The 25,055-nt window shown below is 45.5% G+C and overlaps 1 protein-coding gene across 2 annotated transcripts in view; it reads left to right on the plus strand.

Moving 5' to 3' along the window:
* The first annotated feature begins 6,945 nt into the window (after positions 1–6,945).
* Positions 6,946–25,055, plus strand: part of EPHX2 (epoxide hydrolase 2) — a 57,247-nt gene continuing 39,137 nt past the window's right edge. The window contains exons 1-4 of one of the 2 annotated variants that reach the window (XM_003902583.3): positions 6,946–7,463; positions 20,529–20,613; positions 23,194–23,353; positions 24,546–24,736. In XM_003902583.3, coding sequence (XP_003902632.1) covers positions 7,363–7,463; positions 20,529–20,613; positions 23,194–23,353; positions 24,546–24,736 — 537 coding nt within the window. In that variant the 5' untranslated portion in view covers positions 6,946–7,362. The remainder of the gene's footprint in view (positions 7,464–20,528; positions 20,614–23,193; positions 23,354–24,545; positions 24,737–25,055) is intronic. The other variant, XM_003902584.3, reaches the window with a different exon arrangement.

Genomic DNA, 25,055 nt, shown 5'->3' on the forward strand with positions numbered 1-25,055 from the left:
CCTTCCCAATTCTTTTGTTGTTGTTGTTGCTGTTGCTGTTGAGACGGAGTTTCGCTCTTGTTGCCCAGGCTGGAGTGCCATGGTGTAATCTTGGCTCAGCACAACCTCCACCTCCTGAGTTCAAGTGATTCTCCTGCCTCAGCCTCCCGAGTCGCTGGGATTACAGGCATGCACCACAATGTTCGGCTAATTTTGTATTTTTGGTAGAGACGGAATTTCTCCATGTTGGTCAGGCTGTCCCCTTTCTGAGGCCCTCTTGACATGGAAACCAGAGACCCACGTGATCTGCCTGCAGTTGACTGTGGCCAGAGGACATGCATGAGGAAGGCTACAAAAAAACTCATTTAGGAAGAAGAGACTGGCCAAGATCACCAAAAGGGTGACTGTAGATAAGAAGAAGAAGAGATCCAAAGACCAACTTTTTATTTAGAGATCAGTACAATGACAAGCCTGCAAAGGAAATCAGGCAGGAGCAGCCCGGGGGAGAGGAGGAAAGGATCTCAGAAGCCAGGAAAGACAGCCTGCTAAGGAAGAGAGAGGAGCAGCTGGGCCAAAGGCTGCTGATAGGCCAGGTGCCATGAGGACTTCCATTGTCCTGTGGATTTAGCCATGTAGAGGTTTTTTTGGGACATTGGCAAGATGACTTTCAGCTAGGAGTAAAGACAAAAGCATGATTTCAATGAGTTCGGGGTGAATGGGCCAAGAAGGCTAAGTGATAAAAAGCAGAAACAATTCTCTCACAGACTTTCCCTTTAGAAGAGAGAAATACGATGGTAACTGGAGGGAAATGTGGGCTCAATACGTTATTTTTGTTGGTATGAGAATGAGATGATCCCGTAGAGGAGATAACCAACAATGTGGGAGATGGGGGATTGTCCTCTTGCCTACAGGCGCACCAAATCTACTGCCTCAGTAGAAAGCTGGCCTCGGTTAAGAGTGGTGGGGCCTGGACATTGTGACAGCAGGGAATCTGCCTAGGTGCAGGGTTGACAGGGGGCTGCGATCCAGTCGGTTTTCTGATTGTTCCAATTTTCTCAAAGAAATAGGAAGAAAAGGTATTGGCTGAGAGTAAGGATAAGGGAGAGAGTATTGGAGATGCAAGCAGAGAAGGGAGCTTACATAGTCTTCTAGGCGATTAGGAGAGAAAACAGATTAGAGAAGAATAGTAGAATTAGTGGGTCTTCAGGGACAATTCAGGAGCTGTGATGAGGGCCAAGAAGCATAGCTGCCTGTCCTTGCCCAGTGGCACAAGGGAGGAGGGGAGAGAACACTGAGCATTTGCAAAGACTGTGGTGGGGGCCAGGCATGCCATGGGGGTCAGGCATGGTGGTTCACACCTGTCATCCCAACACTTTAGGAAGCCGAGGCAGGAGCTTGAAGCCAGGAGTTTGAAACCAGCCTGAGCAACACAACAAGACCCCATCTCTACAAAAAATTTAAAAATTAGCCAAGCACAATGGCGTATGCTTGTAGTCTGAGCTATTCAGGAGGCTACGGTGGGAGGATCGCTTAAGTTCAGGAGTTGGAGGTTACAGTGATGTAGGATTTTTCTTCTTGATCACTTTGCAAGCTGGGGACTTCCTGCCAGTGACACCCCACCCAGGCCCCGCTGGCTAAGCTGGCGTGCCCCAGCTTGCCTGTGTTATAGCTTGTACCCATGTTTGGTGGTTCCCAAGCTCTTGTACTGCACCCAAAAAGAATGAGGATATGCTGGACATTGAGGGGTGAGAAGGGTGGAGAAGAATCTTATTGAGTGATGAAACAGCTTTCAGGAGAGAGGGGACACAGGGGTGGTCCCCCTACCCAAAGGTGGGAAAGTCCCTCGTGTGGCTGGGTCTGGGGCCTTTTATGGACTCAGAATGGGGAGTGTGCATGCTGATTGGTTTGTGAGTATACAAAAAAGGTTAAAGTGATGACACCACTCAAAGGTGGGCATGACAGTGTAGAAAACAAATTAGGAAAGGGTAGGTATATGTCTAATAGGTGCAGGGTGGGAACAGTCAGAGGAAGGTGTGCCTAACAGGAAGACAAATCCGGTCTGGGGATTTAACTTGTAGTTTGGTATTGAGGCTTTAAACTGTCTTCGGCTTGGAGGTGGGGCTTCACCAGGGACCCGCTCCTATCTGCCCAGGCATTTGGCTGCCTCCTGCTGCTCTCTACAGTGAGCTAGGATCATGCCAGTGCACTCCAGCCTGGGTAACACACTGATACTCCATCTCAAAAAAAAAAAAAAAAGACTGAAGTGGAAGCAGGTTCCTCAGGGCAGAGCCAGGTTTCAGGTACAGCAGGAGGGGAAGAGAATGGAAAAGAGGTTGAGGAAATGGCGAATTTTGCTGATGATATTCCCAAGTTCCAGAAAGTTCCAGATGGCACAGTAGAAGAGTTTTTGGAGTTGGTGAAGAGTGAGAAGTGTCTACTCTGACTGACATAAGCACAGAATCTGAGGGCAGGATATCGGTGAGGGCCCTTGGGAGCTTGGAGAACTAAGCCTGGAAAACAAGAGCAAGGCCATTGCCAAATTCATAGCACAGAAATGGACTTGTGAAGACACCACTGCTGTAGCTGGGTGCTGAGGACCTCGGCGCCTGCACCATCCCTGCCAGCCAGGGACCCTGGCCGCTGCTGCTGCTGCCCTTCAAACCGCCGACCAACACCCTTCTCCTCTGGCCTGTTTCCCTCACCTGCTCCCACTGTAAAAGGCTGGGCTGGTGCGCCTGAGTTGCTGAGTCGAACTCACAGGCCTTCATCCTCACTTCCAAGCAGGCTGGGGAGTGGGCACACGGCATTTCCAAATTCTACAGTCCATGCGGTTCTTCCTTCTACCAACATTCATAAGGCGGGCATGCGTTATCGGGTTTTTATTACAACCACAGAGCTTCCTCTCGGTCATATAAGCAGAAAGGGGCTTATTATAGGACATTAACAGCTCACAGAATCTCAGGGAGGACAAGAGATGCAGTTTTGGAAACTATATAGCCAAGAACAGCACAGTGACTGCAGGCCACCCTTAGTGCAATTTTAACAAAGCTACCGCTGTGCCCCAGCGCGGGCACCAAGTACACTCAGGACCAGAGTGGAGAAGCTCCATCACAGCCTCCCCAGAAAAACTAGAGGCTGCTGCTTCTGCCTTTGCTGAAAGAAAGTTCCCGCGCACACAGCTGTGGCTTTGGGCTGCCCAATCTCCATCTCCAAATCCCTGGCGAGTGTGTGCCCCAACTGGCAGAGCCCGTGCACCCGGCCAGCATTAAGGGCGCCTGGACAACATGTTGTTTGTGGATTCTACTGTGAGAGGGTAGAACTCAAAACAGTAGTAGCTCTCAAACAGTGAGAACTATCAAAATAGAAGATGTTCAAAGGATGTTGTGTATCTCTGAAGCAGAACTTCATCACTGCCAGGTGGAATTTTCTCTTTTCTCTTCCTTCCTTCCTTCCTTCCTTCCTTTCTTCCTTCCTTCCTTCCTTTCTTTTTCTTTCTTTCTCTCTCTCTCTTTCTCTCTTTCTCTTCTCTCTTCTCTTCTCTTCTTTTCTTTTGTTTTCTTTTCTTTTCTGAGACAGAATCTTGCTCTGTTTCCCAGGCTGGAGTGTAGTGGCATGATCTTGGCTCACTGCAACCTCTGCCTCCTGGGTTCAAGCAATTCTCCTGCCTCAGTCTCCCAAGTAGCTGGGATTACAGGTGTGTGCCACCATGCCCAGATAATTTTTGTGTTTTTAGTAGGGATGGGGTTTCCCCATGTTGGCCAGGCTGGTCTCCAACTCTTGACTTCGGGTGACCCATCCGCCTCACTCTCCCAAAGTGCTGGGATTACAGGCGTGAGCCACCATGCCTGGGTGGAATTTTCTGTATGTAAGAAAACGTTATAGATGTTGGGAAGCTGGAAAATGACAAATAAGAAAAATGACAAGTAGCCACCACCACTATTCCCAATCTCATTCTTTTCACTGCCCCAGAAACCACGAGCCACTACTATTTGAATTCATTATTCCACTAAAATGGAAGATCCTTGACGGCCCCTATATTTGTCTGATCTATTTAACAATTGATTCCAAGTGCCTAGAACAGTGCCTGGCACATAGAATGTGCTTGATACATATTTGTTGATGGAATTAAAGACACCCGTTCATTTACTGCATTGAAAAAAGGACAAAACTTCAAGTGGTTTGTAGTTTTAGAAAACTGCCAGAGGTAGCTTTACTTTGAATTTGATTAAAGTATCTACAGTAGAGAGAAGCAGCAGTGTAAATTCTTCCCTCTCAAACCCTAGTGGTTAAATAGATTTTATAAAATAGGGTTGGACAATCAAGGACTAGCAGGAAGTGAGGGAAGGCATAAGAATGGCAGGAAACCCAAAATAAACCTTAATGAGGTCACTGTACGTTCATTATGAATTTAGTGATTGAAATCAGGTGTAATTTATAAATTTTCACTACTACATTAGCTATCTTTTATGATTCATGCTATCACCTAAAACATATTTCATAAATATTAAAATTAGAAGACACAGGGGTTAGGATTTACATTTCAAAAAGGCACCCAGTTCCCATAGCCCTGCTGGGTAAGCACTTCTCTCTCTACCTTAGTAGCAGAAAACACAGGAAAAGCACGACCCATGAAAAAGGGCAAAGTGCAGTGAAATGCAATCAAAACCTTTAATCTTTGCCTAAGCAATTCATCCAGAAAGTTCTATAACTCACAAGGCATTATAAAACATTCCACACTAGAGCTATTTACAGGTTAACCGCTCCTGAATAAATAAAAGTTCATGTGATAGCTTCATGGCTTTCTCTTAACCAAAGAGGAAAGAAAACTCATATTTCTACGTTTTTAAATTTTTTTGTCTCAAAGGGGGGCTTTATGAAATCTAGTTCCGTAGGTATGTTGGTCCTCTACACTTTATTGCTTATATAAATATACTTATGTATTCATAAGCAATACTGTGCTAGATGCAGAATTCAGATGCAGGCTACAGAAATCACTGTAGCTATTTTAAACAGAAAGAGAAGAAAGGGATTTAAGATGAGAGACTACAAACCTACAAAATCTTTGAACAGAATGGAGGAGTGAGCTCCAGACTGGGCCTTTAGGAAGGACTCCCAGAAAACATCACCATAGAACTAGAAGCTGCTATCTCTGCCTCAATCAGCGGCCCACCACTAGAAACACGAACATATGGTTTGGCTGGGAGCCAGGGATCTGGAAGCAACTCTGTGGTCTCGGGACTGAGCCACTGAGTCAATGGGGATGCCAGTTTGTAAGATAGGGAGTACACTAGGAGGAACAGACGTGGGAAGTAGAAATGGAGCAAGAGTTCCGTTTTAGCCATGATAAATTTGAGATGCCTGTTAGACACTCAAGAGAAGATATTGAGTAAGAAGTTGGATTGACGTTGAGTAAGATGTTGAGTAAGAAATTGGCAAGTCTGGAGCCCAAAGGAAACTCTAAGCTGGAGATTTAATTTTTTTTTCTTTTTTTTGGAGGTAGAGTCTTGCTCTGTCACTCAGGCTGGAGTGCAGTGGCACAGTCATGGCTCACTGCAGCCTCCACTTTCTGGGCTAAAGTGATCTTCCCACCTCAGCCTCCTGAATAGCAGAGACTACTGGCGTTCATCACCATGCGTAGCTAATATTTTATTTTTATTTTTTATAGAAAGGAGGTCTTGTCTTGTTGCCCAGGCTTGTCTCTAACTCCTGGCCTCAAGCAATTCTCCCACCTCAGCCTCCCAAAGTGCTGGGATTACAGGTGTGTGCCACCATGCCCAATCTGGAGATTTAAGAGGTTTCATACTATATAGGTCAGGCTGCAATTTGCTTTCTATTTTTTAAATTCAATTATACCTTTGAGATCAACTAACTTCATGAGAACTAGCTTACTGTATTCCGTTCTCTGCCAATCTTTCAGTCTTCAAATCCAGAGTAATCTAGCTCCTACCACAAAGGGCCCACAAAAAGTGTTCTGAAACATCCAGTGTCATCCAAATTCAAAATTGGACGGTTTTTTTTTTTCAGTTCTTCCTGTAACATTTGGCAGTGTGGGCCACTCTCCGCTTCTTTGACAAGAATCTCAGAACACACTAATAACTGCTCCAGGCAGGAGCCTAGAAGAGGTTACCAAGCTAGAGAAGGAAGCAACAGCATAGCCTGCCAAGAGCAAACAGCCCAGAGGAAACCCACGGCTCTGGTCAATCCTGTTGTTGATTGCTAGATCCAGAGACTGTTGTAGACCTCCCAGTTACAGTGACGTATCTGACAACCTCTCACGAGGTTCTTGAAGCTCCGTGGTAGAGGGTATGTTGGATAAATCCACAGAGACACATTCAAGAGTAAATTCTCCACTGTTGGAGACCTCACTCACTCTGTTTGATCTTCACCAAAGACATGGTTTTTAATTCACGGAGCTGCACTACAACAGCTCAAGGACTCCCAGCCAAAGTTCTAGTTTTTCTAGGAATATAAATGAGCCAGTAGTGTGGAAATCGGTGATTAAAAACAAACCTCGCACATTTTTAGACAGAATTATTACAAGTAGCATGTACAAAAGGAAAATAATAGCATACAGTTAGTCCTTCTAAGCCTCATTCCACAAGAGGTTGAAATCGAAGTATTCTGGCCTGGCACACCATAGCTGGAACATCACATTTTATTCTAGAAACACATTTGCCTTGGCAAAGAAGAGCGTGCCTAGAGGAGTGGTCAGGATAGTGAGGGATCTGTGATCCTTTGTTCTGAATCTAGGAAAGTCACTGGATATGCCCCCTCCCTGCCACCCCAACAGGGTCTTATGTTTTGAATCTGGAAGTCACTGGATATGCCGACACACACACACATACACACACACACATGGTCTTATGTTCTGAATCTAGAAAAGCCACTGGATGTGCTGACACACACACACACACACACACACACACACACACACACGCGGTCTGTGGCCTCTTTTCCAGGCATTCCAAGTCCGGCAACTTCGCAGGGAGATGTCAGCCCGTCCAGGAAGGCCCGGGCCTGGGTTTGCCTCTTCAAGCAGTTACTGCAGGGGCGTGGGGAGGGGGCATATGAGACTTTGGACTTTCTTTTGGGACAGTAGAAGGTATTACATCTGGAGGCGAGATTCTAGCCTGGGGTCCCCGCCTTCCCGGTCTCCTCTCCCTCTCCCTCTGACTCCCTTTCCCATGCCCCTCCCCCTGCCTCTTTCTCGGCCGGACAGAGTCCAGCCTTAACCCGGGCAGGGGGCGGAGCCAGGTTAAGGCGGCTTCGGGAGGAGACGGGGCCAGGGCAGGGGCGGGGCAGAGCCGGGCCAAGTTGGGCGGGTCCTGCGCTCCGGACCCGGGTGAGCAGCGTGTCCGGGTGCGAGGCTGCAGACCCGCCGCCATGGCGCTGCGCGCGGCGGTATTCGACCTTGACGGGGTGCTGGCGCTGCCAGCGGTCTTCGGCGTCCTCGGCCGCACGGAGGAGGCCCTGGCGCTGCCCAGGTAAGGGGGCCCAGCGCCACCGCCGCAATGGGTCGGGGCCTCAGGAGGCAGGCCGGGCTGGACTTGCAGCCCTGCTTTCAGATGGCTCCTGTGCCGGAGCCCTGCGATTCATGCGAATCATGAAACTGAAGACCTGGCCCTGAAGTCCTAGTGCGGATGAGGCGATCCGTCGTCTTTCTAAACGTTCATAATTAAACCTTGCTAAGGACTCCAAAATTGCTTTCTGTGAACTTTTCCAAAAGGGAGAGGAGTTACGGAGCTTTCTACTGCTGCTGCGTCCTGTCTAATGGGGTGGCGCTTAAACATGCGCGCTGAGATTCAGGAGAGAAGAAAGTTCTGTCCCCAGGTGTGGGTTGCAGGTTTACTTGTTGTGTAATAGCAAACTGCAGCAACCGCCCAAAGCCACATCACTGGGAAATGGTAGATGGGGTGTGCAGAGTCTGAGTTCAGGGACTTGGGAAAATACCTGTTCTACTACATGAAAAAAACAGCCCACCAGAATCTGAAGCTGTTTATACAATATGGTTTCAACTATGGAAAAAAGGTACATGCAGAAAAATGCGTGGAAGAAGTAGGCCAAAGTACATCAAATGGGATGAGGAATAATGTAATGATTTTCTTTCTCTCTCTCTCTCTTTTTTTTTTTTTTGTAGTTTCCAACTTTTAAATTAACAAACAATGTATTATTCCTACATTCAGAAAGAAGTACACTTATTTATAAAGTGAAAAAAGAAGACCAGGCATGGAAGCCATTGTTCATATCCTCCTTTTACATATGAGGAAACTGAGGCACAGAAAGAAACCAGCTTTCCAGATCGCATAGCTGTTAAAGAGCAGAGGCAGAAATCCAACCTCAGCAGTCCATGTCTGGAGCCTTTGCTTTTAATATAGTAAGGAAGATGAGATGGCAAGTAGCTTGAGGGAAAGGCCTGTAATCTCTGTGCTTTGGGAGGCTAAGGCAGGAGGATCACTTGAGGCTGAGAGTTCAAGACCAGCCTGGGCAAAATAGCAAGACCATGTCTTTCCAAAAATAAAAATAAAATTAGCTAGACATTAGTGCATGCATGTAGCCCCAGCTACTTGGGAAGCTAAGGCAGGAGGATTGCTTGAGCCCAGCAGTTCGAGGCTGTAGTTGTGTCCAGAGTTGGTTCCTACTGGTGGGTTCGTGGTCTCGCTGACTTCAGGAATGGAGCCATGGACCTTCGTGGTGAGTGTTACAGCTTTTAAAGATGGCACGGATCCAAAGAGTGAGTGGTAGCAAGGTTTATTGTGAAGAGGGAAAGGCCAAAGCTTCCACAGTATGGAAGGGGACCTGAGCAGGTTGCTGCTACTGGCGGGGGTGGCCAGCTTTTATTCCCTTATTCTCCCCTCCCATGTTCCATTTGTGTACTATCAGAGTGCCCTTTTTTCAATCCTCCCTGTGATTAGCTACTTTTAGAATCCTGCTGATTGGTGCGTTTTACAGAGCACTGATTGGTGCATTTTACAGAGTGCTGATTGGTGCATTTTATAATCCTCTTGTAAGACAGGAAATTTCCCCAAGTCCCCACTCGACCAAGGAAGTCCAGCTGGTCTCACCTCTCAATACCCCCTCCTTACAGGACACGCCACCTGCTATTGGGAACTGCGTGATGACTGCTCTAGCTACTTCCTGCTGGATGGGGCAAAGAAGAGGCCCTGCAGTTGTAGTGTCCTGCAGAGGGGAACTCTAGGCCAAAGGGACAGTGGGTCAGTCCAGGGTCCTTGGTAGAAGTTGTGAGTTGAGCTCATTTGGGATTCCGTTTGTAAGACCATCTGTAGCTTGATGGCCTCGATCCTGGAAGAAACGAATTTGACAAGGAGGTTAAAAATACAGGGACTGAAGGCGACTAATAGCAAGATGGCTGTCATGGGACCTAGAAAGGGGAGAAGCCATGTCACCCAACTCCAGAGGTTGGTATAAGAGTTTGAAAGGCCTTGTCTGATTTCAGAAGCCTTTTCCTGTAAATGCCAGGGGGTGTCTTGTGCTATCCCTGACTGGTTAGTGTGAAAACAACACTCTTCCCCTAAGAAGGTGCAAAGTCCTACTTTCTCAGCAGTGAGGAGGTCTAGGCCTCGGCGGTTTTGGAGAGTCACTGCTGCCAAAGAGTCTATTTGGGATTGTAGAGTAAGGATAGATTTATTTCTTGCAAACTGCCTGAGGAATCCTTTCAGAGTGTGTGGTATTAGGATAATGAAATAAACTGGCTATACTGGTTCCTGTAGCAGTGGCCATTCCTAGCCCTATAAGTAGGGGTATTAGTTGTATGGCCCTGTGCTGACAGACTTGAGCTTTGAGGGGTACTGATAGGGTCTGATTTCCTGGGGCAATGTCAGTGTTGGGACTTAGGAAGACTAAGGTGCAGGTGCCTGTCCAGTTGGTGGGGAGGCAGATATAGGTTGAAGTTCCACATAAGAATATGCCTTGGCTGGGTAGACACTGGTTGTGTATGTTAAAAAGGTAGGTGAGTTTGTTGTTTTCGTTTTCCTACACTCCTAGAGTACTTGCCAAGGTAGCTCCCGTGAGCGGCTGGAAAGGGGTGTTGGGAGCAAACTGAGTGGTTCCCTGTGTTCTGTTTTCCCATTGGAGAAAAAACGTTTTGTGTCTACTAGGAGCCATTCAAGAGAGTAATTGAAAGAGGGATACGAAGGCATTCACTAGTGGTGGGGGCGCTGCTGCAGGGGGTCCAGGGGTGAATGGTCATGCAGGGAGTATGTTTGCCATTACAAAACCTGGACTGTTTGTTAAGCAGGGAGGAGGTGATGATTTTGGGGGGCCCTGAGAAGCAGACAAGCCATCTGAATGGAGCTGTTTGGGTGACTCGGGAGTTGGTATGATCAGCTGGGGCTTGAAGTTATAGGGTGTAATTACACTGATGGGATAGTAGGTGCCCCAGGGGCAGGCCTGATAACAGATTGCATTGGATGCATAAAGGGGCTTGGAAAGTTAAGATGGTATTCATGGTGACAGGGTCTTGTGTGGGCTTTTCCTGAAGATTGTGGCCTCCTGGCACAGTGAAGGTGATATTGTCTCCCTAGCACCCTGGAAATTCCCTGAGTTACCGTGGCTTTAAAAGCCGGACCATTGTCGCTTTGTAAGCTTTGGGGAAGCCCAAATCTAGGAATTATTTCATGAATTAGGACTTTAACTACTTCTTGAGCCTTCTCTGTCTTTCAGGGGAAGGCTTCTATCCAATTTGTAAAGGTATCAACACAGACCAACAAGTATTGAAATTCCCTTGACTTAGGCATATGGGTGAAGTCTAACTGCTAGTCCTCGAGGGGCCTTATGATGGACCAAGGGATTATTCCTTTGGCACACCTCACAGGTTTTGACTACTTGTTGGACAGTCTGGAGGAGATTTGGCCCTGTAAATAGGGATTTGACCATTTGATGAGTGTTCTCAATACCCATATGAAAAGTTTGATGGAGGTTCATAAGTATTTTCCACTGGCTGGCTTCGGGTATGAGTACCTTTCCCTCTTCTGTCGTTAACCACCTAGAGGGGAGAAAACTATGCCCCCGTGAAAGTCCTCATTCTGTTTTGGTTGGGGAATAATGGGGCTTAATCTTTTGGAGAGCCTTGTTCCATACCAAGGGTCCTTCCTAGGTATTTCTAATGGGAGGTTCCACCTGGCAGCAATTTGGCCTCAGCGTCTGCCTGTTTCCTTCTGCCTTTTCTCCTTCACCTTTTTGATGGCTTTGGCAGTGTAAGACTGCCACCTCCTTGGGTTTTTGCACTACGTGCAATAACTCCATGATTTCCTTGTGGTATTTAATGGGGGTTCCCCCAGAGGTTAGGAACTCCCTTTCTTTCCATATTGCAGCATGGGCATGTAGGATTTGATAAGCATACTTACTATCTGTATGCACATTTATTTTTTTTTCTTTCCCAGTTCTAAGGCTCGGGTAAGTGCCATGAGTTCTGCTAACTGGGCACTGGTTCCTGGGGGAAGAGGCTTACTTTGAAGTACTGTTACATCACTAACTATGGCATAACCTGCCCTTCATATCTCATTCTCCACAAATGGACTTCCATCAGTATATAGGTTAAGGTCAGGATTAGCTAAGGGGACTTCTAAGAGATCCTCTTCGCTGGCATAAGTCTGGGCTACAATTTGTTGGCAATCATGCTTGATTGGTTCCCCATCCTCTGGGAGAAAAGTAGCAGGGTTCAGGGTCACACACGTGCGTATTTGAAGCACCAGTCCCTCAAGGAGTAGTGCCTGGTATCTAAGCAGGCGGTTGTCTGATAGCGATAAATTTCCTTTGGCACCTAGTATGCCATTTACATCATGAGTAGTCCAGACGGTGAGATCCTTTCTTTGTATTATTTTGATAGCTTCTGATACTAAGATGGCCACTGCCACAACTACCCATAAACAGTGAGGCCAGCCTTTTGCCACTACATCAGTTTCCTTACGTATGCCACTGGTTGTGGGGTTGTCCCATGAGTCTGAGTAAGGACTCCAAGAGCTATTCCCACTTTCTCTGTGATATATAAAGAGAAGTCTTGTCCTTTGGGAAGGCTTAAATCTGGAGCTTGTACTAGGGCCTGTTTTAAGGTTTTGAAGGCTGTTTCTGCCTCTGGTTCCCATTCTACTAGATGAGTACTTGCCCTCTGGGTCTCCTTGATTAAAGAGTGACCTGGCCATCTCGCTGTATCCGGGAATCCATAGTCGGCAAAAGCTGGTGATCCCAAGGAACCCCCACAACTGTTTTAATGTCTTAGGGCAAGGACAAGGCAGTATAGGCTGTATTCGCTCTTTGCTGAGAGCACTTGTTCCTCTGGCTAAGATTAGGCCTAGATATTTGATTTGTTGTAGGCAGAGCTGGGCCTTCAATTTAGATGCCGTGTACCCTTGATTAGCTAGAAAGTTCAAGAGATCTAGAGTAGCCTGCTGGCATGAGCCTTCCAAACTGGTAACCGTAAGTAAATCATCCACATACTGAAGGACCAGAGTGCCTCAACTTGAGAAGTGGCCTAGATCTTGGGCCAGTGCCTGACCAAACAGATGAGGACTGTCCCTAAACCCTTGAGGCAAGACTGTCCATGTAAGTTGGGATGTGTGGTCTGTGGGATCTTCAAAGGCAAAGAGAAACTGGGAGTCAGATTGCAGGGGAATACAGAAGAAGGCATCTTTGAGGTCCAGAACAATGAACCATTCTGCTTCCTCTGGTATTTAAGAGAGCAGGGTATAGGGGTTGGGTACAGCTGGATATAGAGGAATTACTGCCTCATTGATGAGTCTAAGATCTTGTACTAGTCTCCACTGAACATTTGGTTTTTGTACTCCTAGAATTGGCGTGTTGCAGGGACTGCGGCGTTTTCTTACTAAGCCTTGAACTTTTAAATGTCTAAAAATATCCTGTAATCCTTTATGAGCTTCATGCCTTAAGGGATATTGCCTTTGATAAGGAAAAGTGGTGGGACCTTTTAGCCTGATTTGGACTGGGCAGGCATTTTTTGCCCTTCCAAATTGTCCTTCCAATGCCCAGACTTCAGGGTTGATTCCCTCCTCATGTAGGGGACAACAAATGGGTAACTTGTTCCCCATGTTTATATAGATAATACATCTAGCTTTGGTTAATATGTCCCTCCCTAATAAGGGTGTGGGACTTTCAGGCATAATAAGAAAGGCGTGTGAAAAGAGAAAAGTCTCCCAATTACAACTGAGAAGGTGGGAGAAATACTTGGTTACAGGCTGTGCCATGATTCCTTGGATGGTAAGGGACCTTGAGGACAGCCATCCGGGGCAGGAGATTAACACTGAGAAGGCTGCACCTGTGTCCAGGAGGAAGTCAATTTCCTGGGCCTCAATGGTTAAACTTACCCGGGGCTCAGTGAGGGTGATGACATGAGCTGGTGCTTGCCCCAGGCACCCTCAGTCCTGTTGTTGGATCATCTGGTTGGGGGCTTCTGGCCCTGAGAACCTTTGTCCTCTGGGGCAGTGTGCCTTCCAGTGATTGCCTTGGCATAGTGGACATGGGTGAGGGAGCAGCTTGTTTCTTGTTGGACAATATTTTTTAAAGTGTCCTTGCAAACCACACTGATAACAAGCCCTACTGGGTGATTGGCCTGCTCCATTTTCTGTCTTCTCTGAACCACCAAGGTTTGTGTGTCTGAGGGCCATGACTAAGGCTGCAGCCTTTCTCTTATCTCACTTTTCCTTTTTGGCCTGTTCCTCTTGGTCCCTATTATAGAACACTGGGGGTGCCAGTTTAATAATGCCTCCAAATTTTGTTCAGGGCCCAAGGGTAGCTTTTGGAGCTTTCTCCTGATATCTGCGGCTGATTGGGCAATAAACTTATCTTTTAGGATCAATTGACCATCGAGGGGGTCGGGTGACAGGGGAGTATATTTTCTTAAGGCCTCCCCTAGCTGCTCAAGGAAGGTAGGATTTGCTTCCTTTCCCTGAGTTATGGTGGACATCATTTAATAATTCATAGGCTTTTTCCTAATTCTCCTTAGTCCTCTTAGAACACAGGTTAACAGATGTTTGCAACTCCAGTCCCCATGATCTGAGTCTAGGTCCCAGTGGGGATCCATACTGGGGACGGCTTGCTGACCGGTAGGGAATTTGTCCCTTTCTTCAGCTGTCATTCTGTCATTTACTTGACTAAGATACCAGGTATCTTCAAACTCTCAGGCTGCAGCTAAAACTACATTCTTTTCATTAAAGGGCAGGGTTTGATCTAACAATAGCATGACATCTCTCCAAGTGAGGTCAAAGGTTTGCCCTAGTCCCTGTAGGACATCTGTATACCTATCAGGATCATCTGAAAACTTCCCCAGGTCTACCTTGATCTGCTTTAAATCAGAGAGGGAGAAGGGGACATGTACCCAGGTTGGGCCAAATTCCCCTCCCCCTACAGCTTGAAGAGGACATAACCGATAGCCCGGGGGCTTTATGGTCCCTTGGAGATTTCTTTGCTTGTTTCCTTCTGGGTGGCGGGAGATTAGAGGAGGCTTATCATTAACAGGAAGAGGAGCTGTAGGGAGGCTAGGATATGGAGGTAAGCTGAGAGCTCCTCCTGTGGAATGTAAATTGCAAGTTTTGCGTAGTTGTGGATTATCCTTTAATGAAAAGAAAGCCTGGACATAAGGTATTTAACTCCATTTGCCTTCCCTCTTACAGAAAAGGTCAAGCCCCAGGATAGTATTGTAATTTATACTTCCCTCAGGTGAACAATTTTCCCCATCAGAGAGAGAATATTGGGGCCAGGCCATAGTGCAGAAAAAAAATAAGCTGCTTCTTTTTCAGAGTTTGCAGGTCAAATTAGTCCCAATGGCTTAGGATGTATTTCAAGGGTGAGCTTGTTGATGCCTGAGTGTTTCTTATCTGAAAGTAAAATACCGCCTGCAGTTTTGGTCTGCTCCCCACGCCCACCCCACCCAAGAACCTGCAATGGTCCCTGAGCCCTGCTCTTCCAAATAGTTGCACTCACCGAAGCAGCAGCAGAAACACTTGTTTTCCTTCCAGACCACAAAGAGGACCGAGGAAGGTCGGATTTAGTGAAAGTCAGATTTAGTGGCCCTTACCAATGCATTCTCGAAAACCTGCACCCTTGCCTTTCCCAGAAAGCCTGTCACCCATGTCTTTAGTCTGACAGCCACGCTACTTGCTTTTAACTGGATGACAGGTGCCTGGTGTTTAGCCCCTGAATTCTAAGGAAAAATAGGACAGAATAGCAAGCAAAAGAGGTCCGATGGTACTTACTGCATGGTGATATCCTAGACGAGCCACCAAGATATGTCGGGAGTTGGTTCCTGCTGGTGGGTTCGTGATCTTGCTGACTTCAAGAATGAAGCCGCGGACATTTGCGGTGAGTGTTACTGCTCTTAAAGATGGCACAGACCCAAAGAGTGAGCGGTAGCAAGGTTTATTGTGAAGAGCAAAAGGACAAAACTTCCACAGTGTAGAAGGGGACCCAAGCAGGTTGCCACTGCTGGCTGGGGTTGCCAGCTTTTATTCTCTTATTGTCCCCTCCCGTGTCCGTTTCTGTCCTATCAGAGTGCCCTTTTTTCAATCTTCCCCGCTACTTTTAGAATCCTGCTGATTGGTGCATTGTACAGAGCACTGATTGGTGCGTTTTACAGAGCACTGATTGGTGCATTTTACAGAGTGCTGATTGGTACATTTTACAATCCTCTTGTAAGACAGGAAAGTTCCCCCTGTCCCCAGAAGTCCAGCTGGCCTCAGGTCTCACAATGAATGATTTGCGAGTTGGGCAGCCCCCAGAATCACAGCAGATTCACAGAGACTTCCACACAGCCAGGTGGTAGAAGAAGATTTACAGACAAAAAACGGGAATGACCTACGGAAACTGGAAGTGAGGTACAGAATAGCTGGATTAGTTACAGCTCAGCATTTGCCTTATTTGAACACAGTTTGAACACTCAGCAGTGTATGAATGGTTGAAGTACAGCCACTCGGATTGGCCAAGATTCAGCTATTGTTACAGGTGCTACTCGTAAGTTAGGGTTTCAGTCTTGTCTACCTATTAAGTTAGGTTGCAGTTCGTCTACAAGGACTCAAATATAGAAGTACAGAGTCCTTCTCAGGCCATATTTAGTTTGCTTTACACAGCTCACTCTCTGCCATTAGCTAATTACTTCTTGAAGTCACTGGCTAGGTAGGCTGTAGACTAACTGAAACCAAGTAGCCATAAAATGCCATACACTGGACACCATAACTCACACCCTATAATTCAACAGTGTGTCAAAGTCAAAATAGAGATGTAGAGATTAATCTCTAAATTTAATGTTTTATTTGGGAAGAAAGAGTTGCAATTTGGGGCACACACGCAGATCCGGTGGTCTTTGATATGTCCCAAGAACAAAGACAAAGTTAGAGGTTTTATGAAAAAGGAGAAATGGTGTGAATTGCTCTTTGAGAAAGTTCATTGGCACTCTAAGAGTTTGGGGAGCTGCCAAACTCTGATTGGTGAGCAACAGCCATGGGAAAAATTGGTCCTAGAGTTGTAGCAAATTATCTGAGAAGCTAGAGTTAAAACTGGTTTCCAGTTAGAACAAGCAGTTCTAGCAGTTGGGCTTGCAGAGAATTGTTACAGTCTCACCAGTGCATCACAATGTAGCGATCTTCTTGTTAGCTGAGGTGGTACCCTGAGTCCTTTGTCTGACAACCAAAGTTAAGGAATATGGACACCAAGGATGAGGTTGGAGCCAAAGTTTAACAAAGGAAAGAAGTTTAGCAAGTGAAAGAAGAAAGCTCTCTGCCACAGAGAGGGGTCCTGGAAAAATGGGTTGCTGATTCACAGTTTGGATACAGAGGTTTTTGTAAGAAATCCATATGGGGCTGGGCATCTCATTTGCATAAGGTGTGCATTTCTGGTAGTTCCACCCCATCCTCCTAGTACAGCTGCAGGCTCTTAGCTTGAGTTACTCCATTTTGCTTTGTTGCCCTTACTGTGCATGTGTCAGGGGATGGAATTTTCCATTGCGGGGATATCTGGCCAAGTCACCTGTATAACCTTTCTTATCTGTGCGGCTGTGGGTATGTCTTAGGCAAGTTCCATTATCTGTGCTTACAACTTTATTTCACTGGCTGCACTTTTGTTTGAAATAATTTAACGGAGGACTCACCCTAACTGTCTGCCTGACTGGTTTCTTCCTTTCTCTTTTTCTCAGAATTACATTCTTGGAACAATGTTTTGAACCTTGGATGTTTTTTCCCCTTGGCTTCTCCACTCTGTTTTAGTTGAGTATAGAATCAATTCAGATGATCAACTTCCACAAATGTGTAGCTGTTCCTGAACAGAATGAGGTCCAGCTGCTTGTTCCCATGGTCCAATAACAAGATGCAGACAAGACTGGGAAAGAAGGGAGTTTATTTCTGCAACCTGTTATGGGAGAAGGTTGGAGTAACTCACCAGGCTCAAAGTTGCATTTTTTTTCTAGTGCTTATATACATTTTAAGCTCCATGCTATGTGTGGGATTGTACCTACAAGCAGGAGTGTTTCATGCAATCGCTATCTAATCTTTAGGATGTAGGGTCTGGAAAGCTTTCCCGAGAGTCTTGGACAGTTTCTTAATCTTAGTGGACCCTGATAGGAGGTGTATGTGTAAGAATGCTATTATTATTCAGTCAGACTTTGGGGTCTGAAAAAACCCTGGCGGGATCTTTATGGGTTTCTTTTCACAACCTACCCCTCATACTCAGGCACTAGTTTCTCCAATTCTTTGTTTAACTTATGCATTCATCAAAATTATAGTAAAGGGTTCAAGGAAACTGACTGTTCTGGTTGCTAATGGAAACGTGGCCTGCCACCTAGCCAATCACTAACCAATATTGTTTCTGTAAACCAGCGAGAAATCCTGTCAGATAACTTTCCATCCACCCCTTCCTAGTTCCCTTTTTTTTAAAGCCTGCTTGTAACAAAGGCCGAAGAGAGCATTCCTTGTCCTTTGATTCAACAATTTCATTTTCTATGAAAGCCATTTTACTGTTCACTGCCTTCATTAAGCATCCTTAAAATTGGGAATTCATGTTTTCCAATACCAAGAATGTTCTTGTTGTATCAGGTTGCTTTTTTTTTAATGACCACCTGCCCTTGTTTTATAGATTCAGTGGTATCTTCTTGCTTGTAGTTATATTCTTTCCTTAGTTCCTCTTCTTTTATCATCTGCCATTCTACAGGAAGAAGGAATAATTTTCCCCTTGTTTTCCCACTCACCTAGTGTGTTGTAGTTATTTGTTTATACCTTGCCTTCCTTGTTCTTCTGTGAGCTTCCTATGAATAGCATCATATTTTTCCACTTTTGCATCACAGCACATAGTACAATGCCTCGCATACCTAAGATGCTCAATAGGATTGTTAAGTTGAATATTACGTTGCTTCTTAATACTGAGGAGCAGATACTGAAAGGGACCAGGAGTCTTTTGGAGAAGGTGGAAATGTTCTAAAATTGGAATGTGGTGATGCTTACACAACTGTAAATTTACTGCAAATCATTGAATCATCATAATACATAAATTTAATGCTATGTAATTGTCTTAGTCCATTTTCTGTTGCTTACAACACGATATCTGAAACTGGGTAATTTATAAAGAAAAGGAATTTATTTCTTACAGTTATGGAGGCTGAGAATTCCAAGGTTGAGGGGTTGCATCTAGTGAGGGCATTCTTGCTGGTAGGGACTCTCTGCAGAGTCTCAAGGTAGCACAGGGCATCATATGGTGAGGAGGCTCAATGTGCTAGCTCAGGCCTTACTTCCACTTCTTGTGAAGCCACTAGTCCCAATCCCATGATAACCCATTAACTCATTAACCCATTATCCCATGGATGAATTAATCCATCCATGAAGGTGGAGCCCTCATGACCCAGTCACTTCTTAAAGGCCCACCTCTCAATATTGCCACATTGGGGATTAAATTTCAACATGAGCTTCAGAGGAGACAAATGTTCAAACCATAGCAGTAATTATACCTTAAGAAAGCTGTTTTAAAAAACCAAAAACTGTTGGCAAAGGTATGGGCAAACCATTGCTGACATTGAAAAGTTGAGCAAGGCCACAGATATTAGGTATACGTCTCCTTATAGTTGGTCCAGAGCTGACCACTGTTACCTGCAAGAGGCTGTCTGATAAAAGGTATACTTGACTATTATCAAAAATAAAGCTCCCGGGATGGGGATGTTTGTTCTGTTACTCAGGGCTGGTAATTTTAACTGGCTTGCCAATTCAACTGGAATTCATCTGGAATTGGCAAGCCAGTTAAAATTACTTTCCAGACATGAGTAACAGAACAAATGCATTTGTACACATAAATACATTTGTTCTGTTACTCAGTGTATTTATTTACTGGGGCTGCTATAACAGCAAACATAGACTGCATGGCAACAATAGAAATGTTTTCTCTCACAGCTCTGGAGGCTGGAAGTCCAAGATCAAGATGTCAGCAGGGTTGGTTCCTTCTGAGGCCTCTCTCCTTGGCTTGTTAACAGTGTTCTTCTCCCTGTGTCCTCACATGGTTGACCCTCTGTGTGTGTCTGTGTCCTAATCTTCTTATAAGGGCACCAGTCCTGTTGTTGGATTAGAGCCCACCTGTATGATCTTATTTAACTTAAATTACCCCTTAAAGACCCACTCTCCAAATACAGTCACATCCTGAGGTATTGGAAGTTAGAACTTCAATGTATGTATTTGGGATGGGGGCACACAACTTAACACATTGATATGGTTTGAATTTGTGTCCCCACGCAAATCTCATGTCCAGCTGTAATCCCTAATGTTGGAGGAGGGAGTTGGTGGGAGGTGATTGGATCATGGGGGTGGATTTCCTCCTTGCTGTTCTCGTGATGGTGAGTTCTCATGAGATCTAGTTTATAAAAGCGTGTAGCACTTCTCCCCTCTCTCTCTTCCTCCTGCTCCAACCATGTAAGACGTGCCTTGCTTCCCCTTCACCTTCCACCATGATTGTGAGTTCCCTGAGGCCTCCCCAGCCATGCTTCCTCTACAGCCTTCAGAACCATGAACCAATTAAATCTCTTTTCTTTATAAATTACTTGATCTGAGGTACTTCTTTATAGCAGTGTGAGAACAGACTAATACAGGAAACTTTTTAAAGGTTAGAAGATGAGATTAAGATAAAATAGAAACTAGACAGGCAGAATCAAAACCAGAAAAAACATATTCCATTCTTTTTGAAGAAGGTGAACTCATGAAAAAGTTCTTCGAGACCATGCCTGGTGCACACGAGGACAGTAATGGCCACGTGCCCACTCTTGGTTCTGACCCTTAAATGGTAAAGTAGGAAGCACCTCTGGTTGAAGCTGCTATCAGGTGGTTTCCCATGAGCAGCTTCTCCGTGGAACACATTGTGATTTACTGTATGGTCTCATATCCTCAGCTGATTGGGTCCTTGTGGACAAAGATCACAATTTGAACTGCGTTTGCATTTTCCGGTTCCTGGCAGTATGCCTTTCTAGTGGCTGCTTCTCAATGAATATGAACAGCATCTGCTTCCATGTGCTGCCATGACGAAATCCACAGAACGTTCCTGATGTTCTTTGTGTTTTCCAGAGGCCTTCTGAATGATGCTTTCCATAAAGGGGGCCTGGAGGGTGCCACTACCCGGCTCATGAGAGGAGAGATCACACTTTCCCAGGTGAGGGGACATCACCACACAGAGCCCTTTGGATGGACATTCTCTGCCTATGTGCCTATCTCCCCGAACTTAGGGCCCACCATAATAGCAAACACCCACCTTTTCTGTGAAGGCAAATGTTGTATTAATGGTATTAATGGGAATATTGCAGTCACCTTAAAACATACATGCTAATATATTGTGGCAACTGGTGAATGAAAACTGTGATGAAACTATTGGGAAGAACATTATTGAATTATTGACTTTATTTAATCCATAAAAAAACATCAGTAATATTGTTGGAAGGTAAGAAAGAGGGAAATGCTATATATATTCTTCTCCTTCTTTCTTCTTTTTCTGAGACAGGGTCTTACTCTATTGCCTAGGCTGCAGTGGAGTAGCACAATCATGGCTCACTGCAGCCTTTACCTCCTGGGCTCAGATGATGCTCCCACCTCAGCCTCCCAAGTAGCTGGGACTACAGGCACACATCACCATGCCCAGCTGTGTTTTGTATTATTATTATTATTGCTAGAAATGGGATTTCACCATGTTACCCAGACTGGTCTTGAACTCCTGGTTTCAAACAATCCGCTCACCTTGGTGTTCCAAAATGCTAGGATTACAGGTATGAGCCACCATGCCCAGCCTATATTTTCAATGAATATACAGAATTTAGAGTGAATTTCTAGTAATTGCTATGAAAATCCTGTGTTTCATTTAGACTCCTTTAGTGGTTTCTGATAGTCTGTGTGTAACTTCTAGGAAACCGGCATGGCTAGAGGGAAGAAGCCTGGAAGACTAAATTATATCATGCTAAAGTCTATTTACACTTGACTTGTCTTAAAAAAAAAAAGTCTTATCTTGGGAATGAATGTCATCTTTTAACTTTTCATGTATATACATATACATGTATATACTATACAGACAGAAAAGTATATACTATACAGACAGAAAAGTACACATAGCGTATAGCTTGATGACTTTCCACACATTGAGTATACTGCTGTCACCAGCACCCAGATCAAGAAACAAAACATTCTCAGTGCTGTAGGCAACACATATCCCCGCTCTAGACACCATCCCTCCAAGAGTAGTACCTTTCTGACTTCTATCCCAACAGAACATTTTACCTGTTTTGGACTTTATGTAAATGGAATGGTGCAGATCAGCCCTTTTGTGTCTGTCATCTTTTGCTCAACATTGTATGAGTGAGACTCATAGTTGTTGCATGCTGCCATTGATCATTTTATTCTCATTGCTGCATGGCATTCCATCACATTGATATACCCCAATCTATCCATTCTTCTATTGATGGGGGCCTGGGTAGTTTTCAGTTTGGGACTATTACAAATAGTGCTGCTATGATGATGTATAGATATCACAATCCATTCTGCTATTAGTGAGTGTATTAGTTTGCTAATACGATTGTATTTGTGTCTTATATAGCACCTTCAGCTGCTACCTACAGCAAACATGCCATAGACTGTGTGGCTTAAACAACAAACGTGTATAGCTCACAGTTCTGGAGGCTGGGAGGTCCAAGATGAAGGCACTGGCAGGTTCAGTGTCTGGTGAGGGCTCTCTTCTTGGTTTGCAGATGGCCACCTCCTTACTGTAGCCTCACATGGTAGAAAGCAGAGAAAGAGGGGAAAAAAGCAAGTTCTTGGCTGTCTTCTCCCTGTGTCCTCACATGGTCATCCCTCTGTGTGTGTCTATGTCCTCATCTCCTCTTCTTATGTGGGCACCAGTCATACTGGATTAAGATTCATCGTAATGACTTCATTTTACCTTAAATACCTCTTTAAAGTCCTGGTTTCCAAATATAGTCACATCATGAGGCTCTGGGGGTTAGGACTTCAACACAGGAATTTTTAGAGGACACAGTTTAGCCCATAACAGTGTACATTTGGGTAGTTTCCAGTTTGGGGCTTGCTATGGTCCAAGTGTTTGTGTCCCCCCCAAAATCCCTATGTTGAAATCCTAACCCCCAAGGTGATGTAATTAAGAGGTGGGGCCTTCAGGATGTAATTGGGTCATGAGGGTGGAACCCTGAGGAGTGAGATCAGTGCACTTATAAAAGAGATCCCAGAGAGCTATCGAGCCCCTTCTGCCATGTGAAGACAGCAAGAAGGTGCCATCTGTTAAAGAGAAGGCAGGCCCTAACCAGACACCAAATCTGCTGGAGCCTTGATCTTGGACTTCCCAGCCTTCAGAACTGTGAGAAATAAATTTCTGCTGTTTATGAGCCACCCAGACTCTGGTCTTTTGTTATAGCAACTGAGATGGGCTAAGAGTATAGCAGCTGAGATGGGCTCTTAGGGATAGCACTGCTATGACTGTGGGTGAATATAATACAGTCTATCCATTCTGTTGTTATTGGGCGTTTGGGTGGTTTCTGGTTTGGGACTCCTAGGAAGAGTACAGCTATGAACATTTTTGGCCATGTCTCTTGGAGAATATATGTTGACATTTCCAGTGGGTATGTGTCCAGGAATGGAATTGCTTGGTCACAGGGAATGCATGTGTTTAGATATAGTAGATCCTGCCAGAGCTTTTCTGAATGGCTGTACAAATTGTCCCCTCACTTCACTTTGACAGTGGATACCACTCATGGAAGAAAACTGCAGGAAGTGCTCCGAGACCTCTGAAGTCAGCCTCCCCAAGAATTTCTCTGTAAATGAAATCTTTGGCAAGGCGATTTCAGCCAGAAAGATCAACCGCCCCATGCTCCAGGCAGCTCTCATGCTCAAGAAGAAAGGTAAGGATCTGATACTGGCCATTCTCAGACCTGACCACACAGAACCCTTGGGAGCATTAGGTCAGAATCCATAGAAGTGAGTTTTAAGATCACAGATCTTCTGAGCCATGATGGAAAGCCTCTTTAAACATGGCCCCAGAGCAAGTTTTATCCAATGGCAAAAGCAGCACCATTAGAATAGCTGGAAAAATGGCAGAATTTTACTTAATAAAGCAACTGATGCCCATGACTGCCTCGTGAGCATCATTCTCCCCTTCAATGGCACATTAGTAATGACCCAAATGACACGATCTTTTGTCACAGTGATTTAAAAACAAGGCCTTTTTAGCAACTGTGATTTTCTCAGCCTCTGGGTATCAGAGTGTCCAAGCTATGAGTTGGCTGACATGGGCTCAGATTATGTCACATAGTCTAAGACATGAGGTCAAGTTCATCCATAGGCATTGACTTGGTGTGAGCACCTGACTCTTGTCATAGGCATACTTGAAACCATTCCACCCTCTTATCAGTAGACTTACCTGGTTGTGGCTGAGCCATCCTGTGTCTGCAATTCCTCCCTCCTATTGCGTGGGAAGAGTCTCACCATCAATTCTTCAGTGTCTTCTTTCCAGCCTTGCCTAGTTCTCACCCTCGCTGGTTAGGCAGATAAAGCCAGAGGATAATCCTATCTCTATGTACAGTTCTCTAGTTTTGAAATAGGAACCTAGTCTCTGATTGCCAAGGCAGGTATTCTGGAATTTAGTCAAGCAGAGTTTTCAGTAGCATGGACTAGAAAGAATGCTGGACCTTCGCCTTGTGGCTCTGGGCGGCTCCTAACTTGCCTGAGCTTATTTGCTGATCTGTGAATCTGGGAGGGGAAGATCGGCCCTGTCCACCCCTGAGGTGGTAGAGATCAAACGAGCTGATGAATGTAAGAGTGCTGCTCCACTGCTATCAAGGAGGAAGGAGGGTAGTGTCTCCATCTGGGCTTCTGAAGGCCTTGAATGAACGCAGCTCACGCTTGTGTCTGTGTCAGAGGTGTTCATGGGTCAAGATGATTATTTTCCAATTTGTCAGTGGAAAGCTGGGCATAAGAGATTGATAAAAGTGAGCACAACCTGCTTGGCCCATCATTGGGGTCCCCTGGGGGCATCTGGAGCATCTCAGGGCAAAGGTCTATAGCTGGTCCCTCCACTGGTGGCTTTTTGCTCAGGATTCACAACTGCCATCCTCACCAACACCTGGCTGGATGACCGTGCTGAGAGAGATGGCCTGGCCCAGCTGATGTGTGAGCTGAAGACGCACTTTGACTTCCTGATAGAGTCGTGTCAGGTGGGAATGGTCAAACCTGAACCTCAGATCTACAGGTTTCTACTGGACACCCTGAAGGCCAGCCCCAGCGAGGTACGGAGACACTTCCTTACGGTGGAGAAGGATGTTCAGAGATATTGCAACCAGAGAAAAACTGAGGAGTGAGCAGGTGGGATACATCTCGGGCCTGGCAGGACAGCTCTGAGTCCACTTCTCCCAGACCATGGCTTCTCCTAAAAGACTGTTACCCATTCTTTGATCTAGAAAGTTCTCCCAGAGGTGGGCATTTGGCTCCACTGTATAGCTCTTACAGAACTTTGGTCAAAATAGGCATCAGTAAAAGCTGTTTTAGCCCAGTTGCCTCAGTTTACTTACAAAGAAATGGAGATCCTAGGAGACTTGCAAGGCCACA

Source organism: Papio anubis, chromosome 8 (genome assembly GCF_008728515.1).
Source record: "Papio anubis isolate 15944 chromosome 8, Panubis1.0, whole genome shotgun sequence".
In the NCBI taxonomy this organism is placed as follows: Eukaryota; Metazoa; Chordata; class Mammalia; order Primates; family Cercopithecidae; genus Papio; species Papio anubis.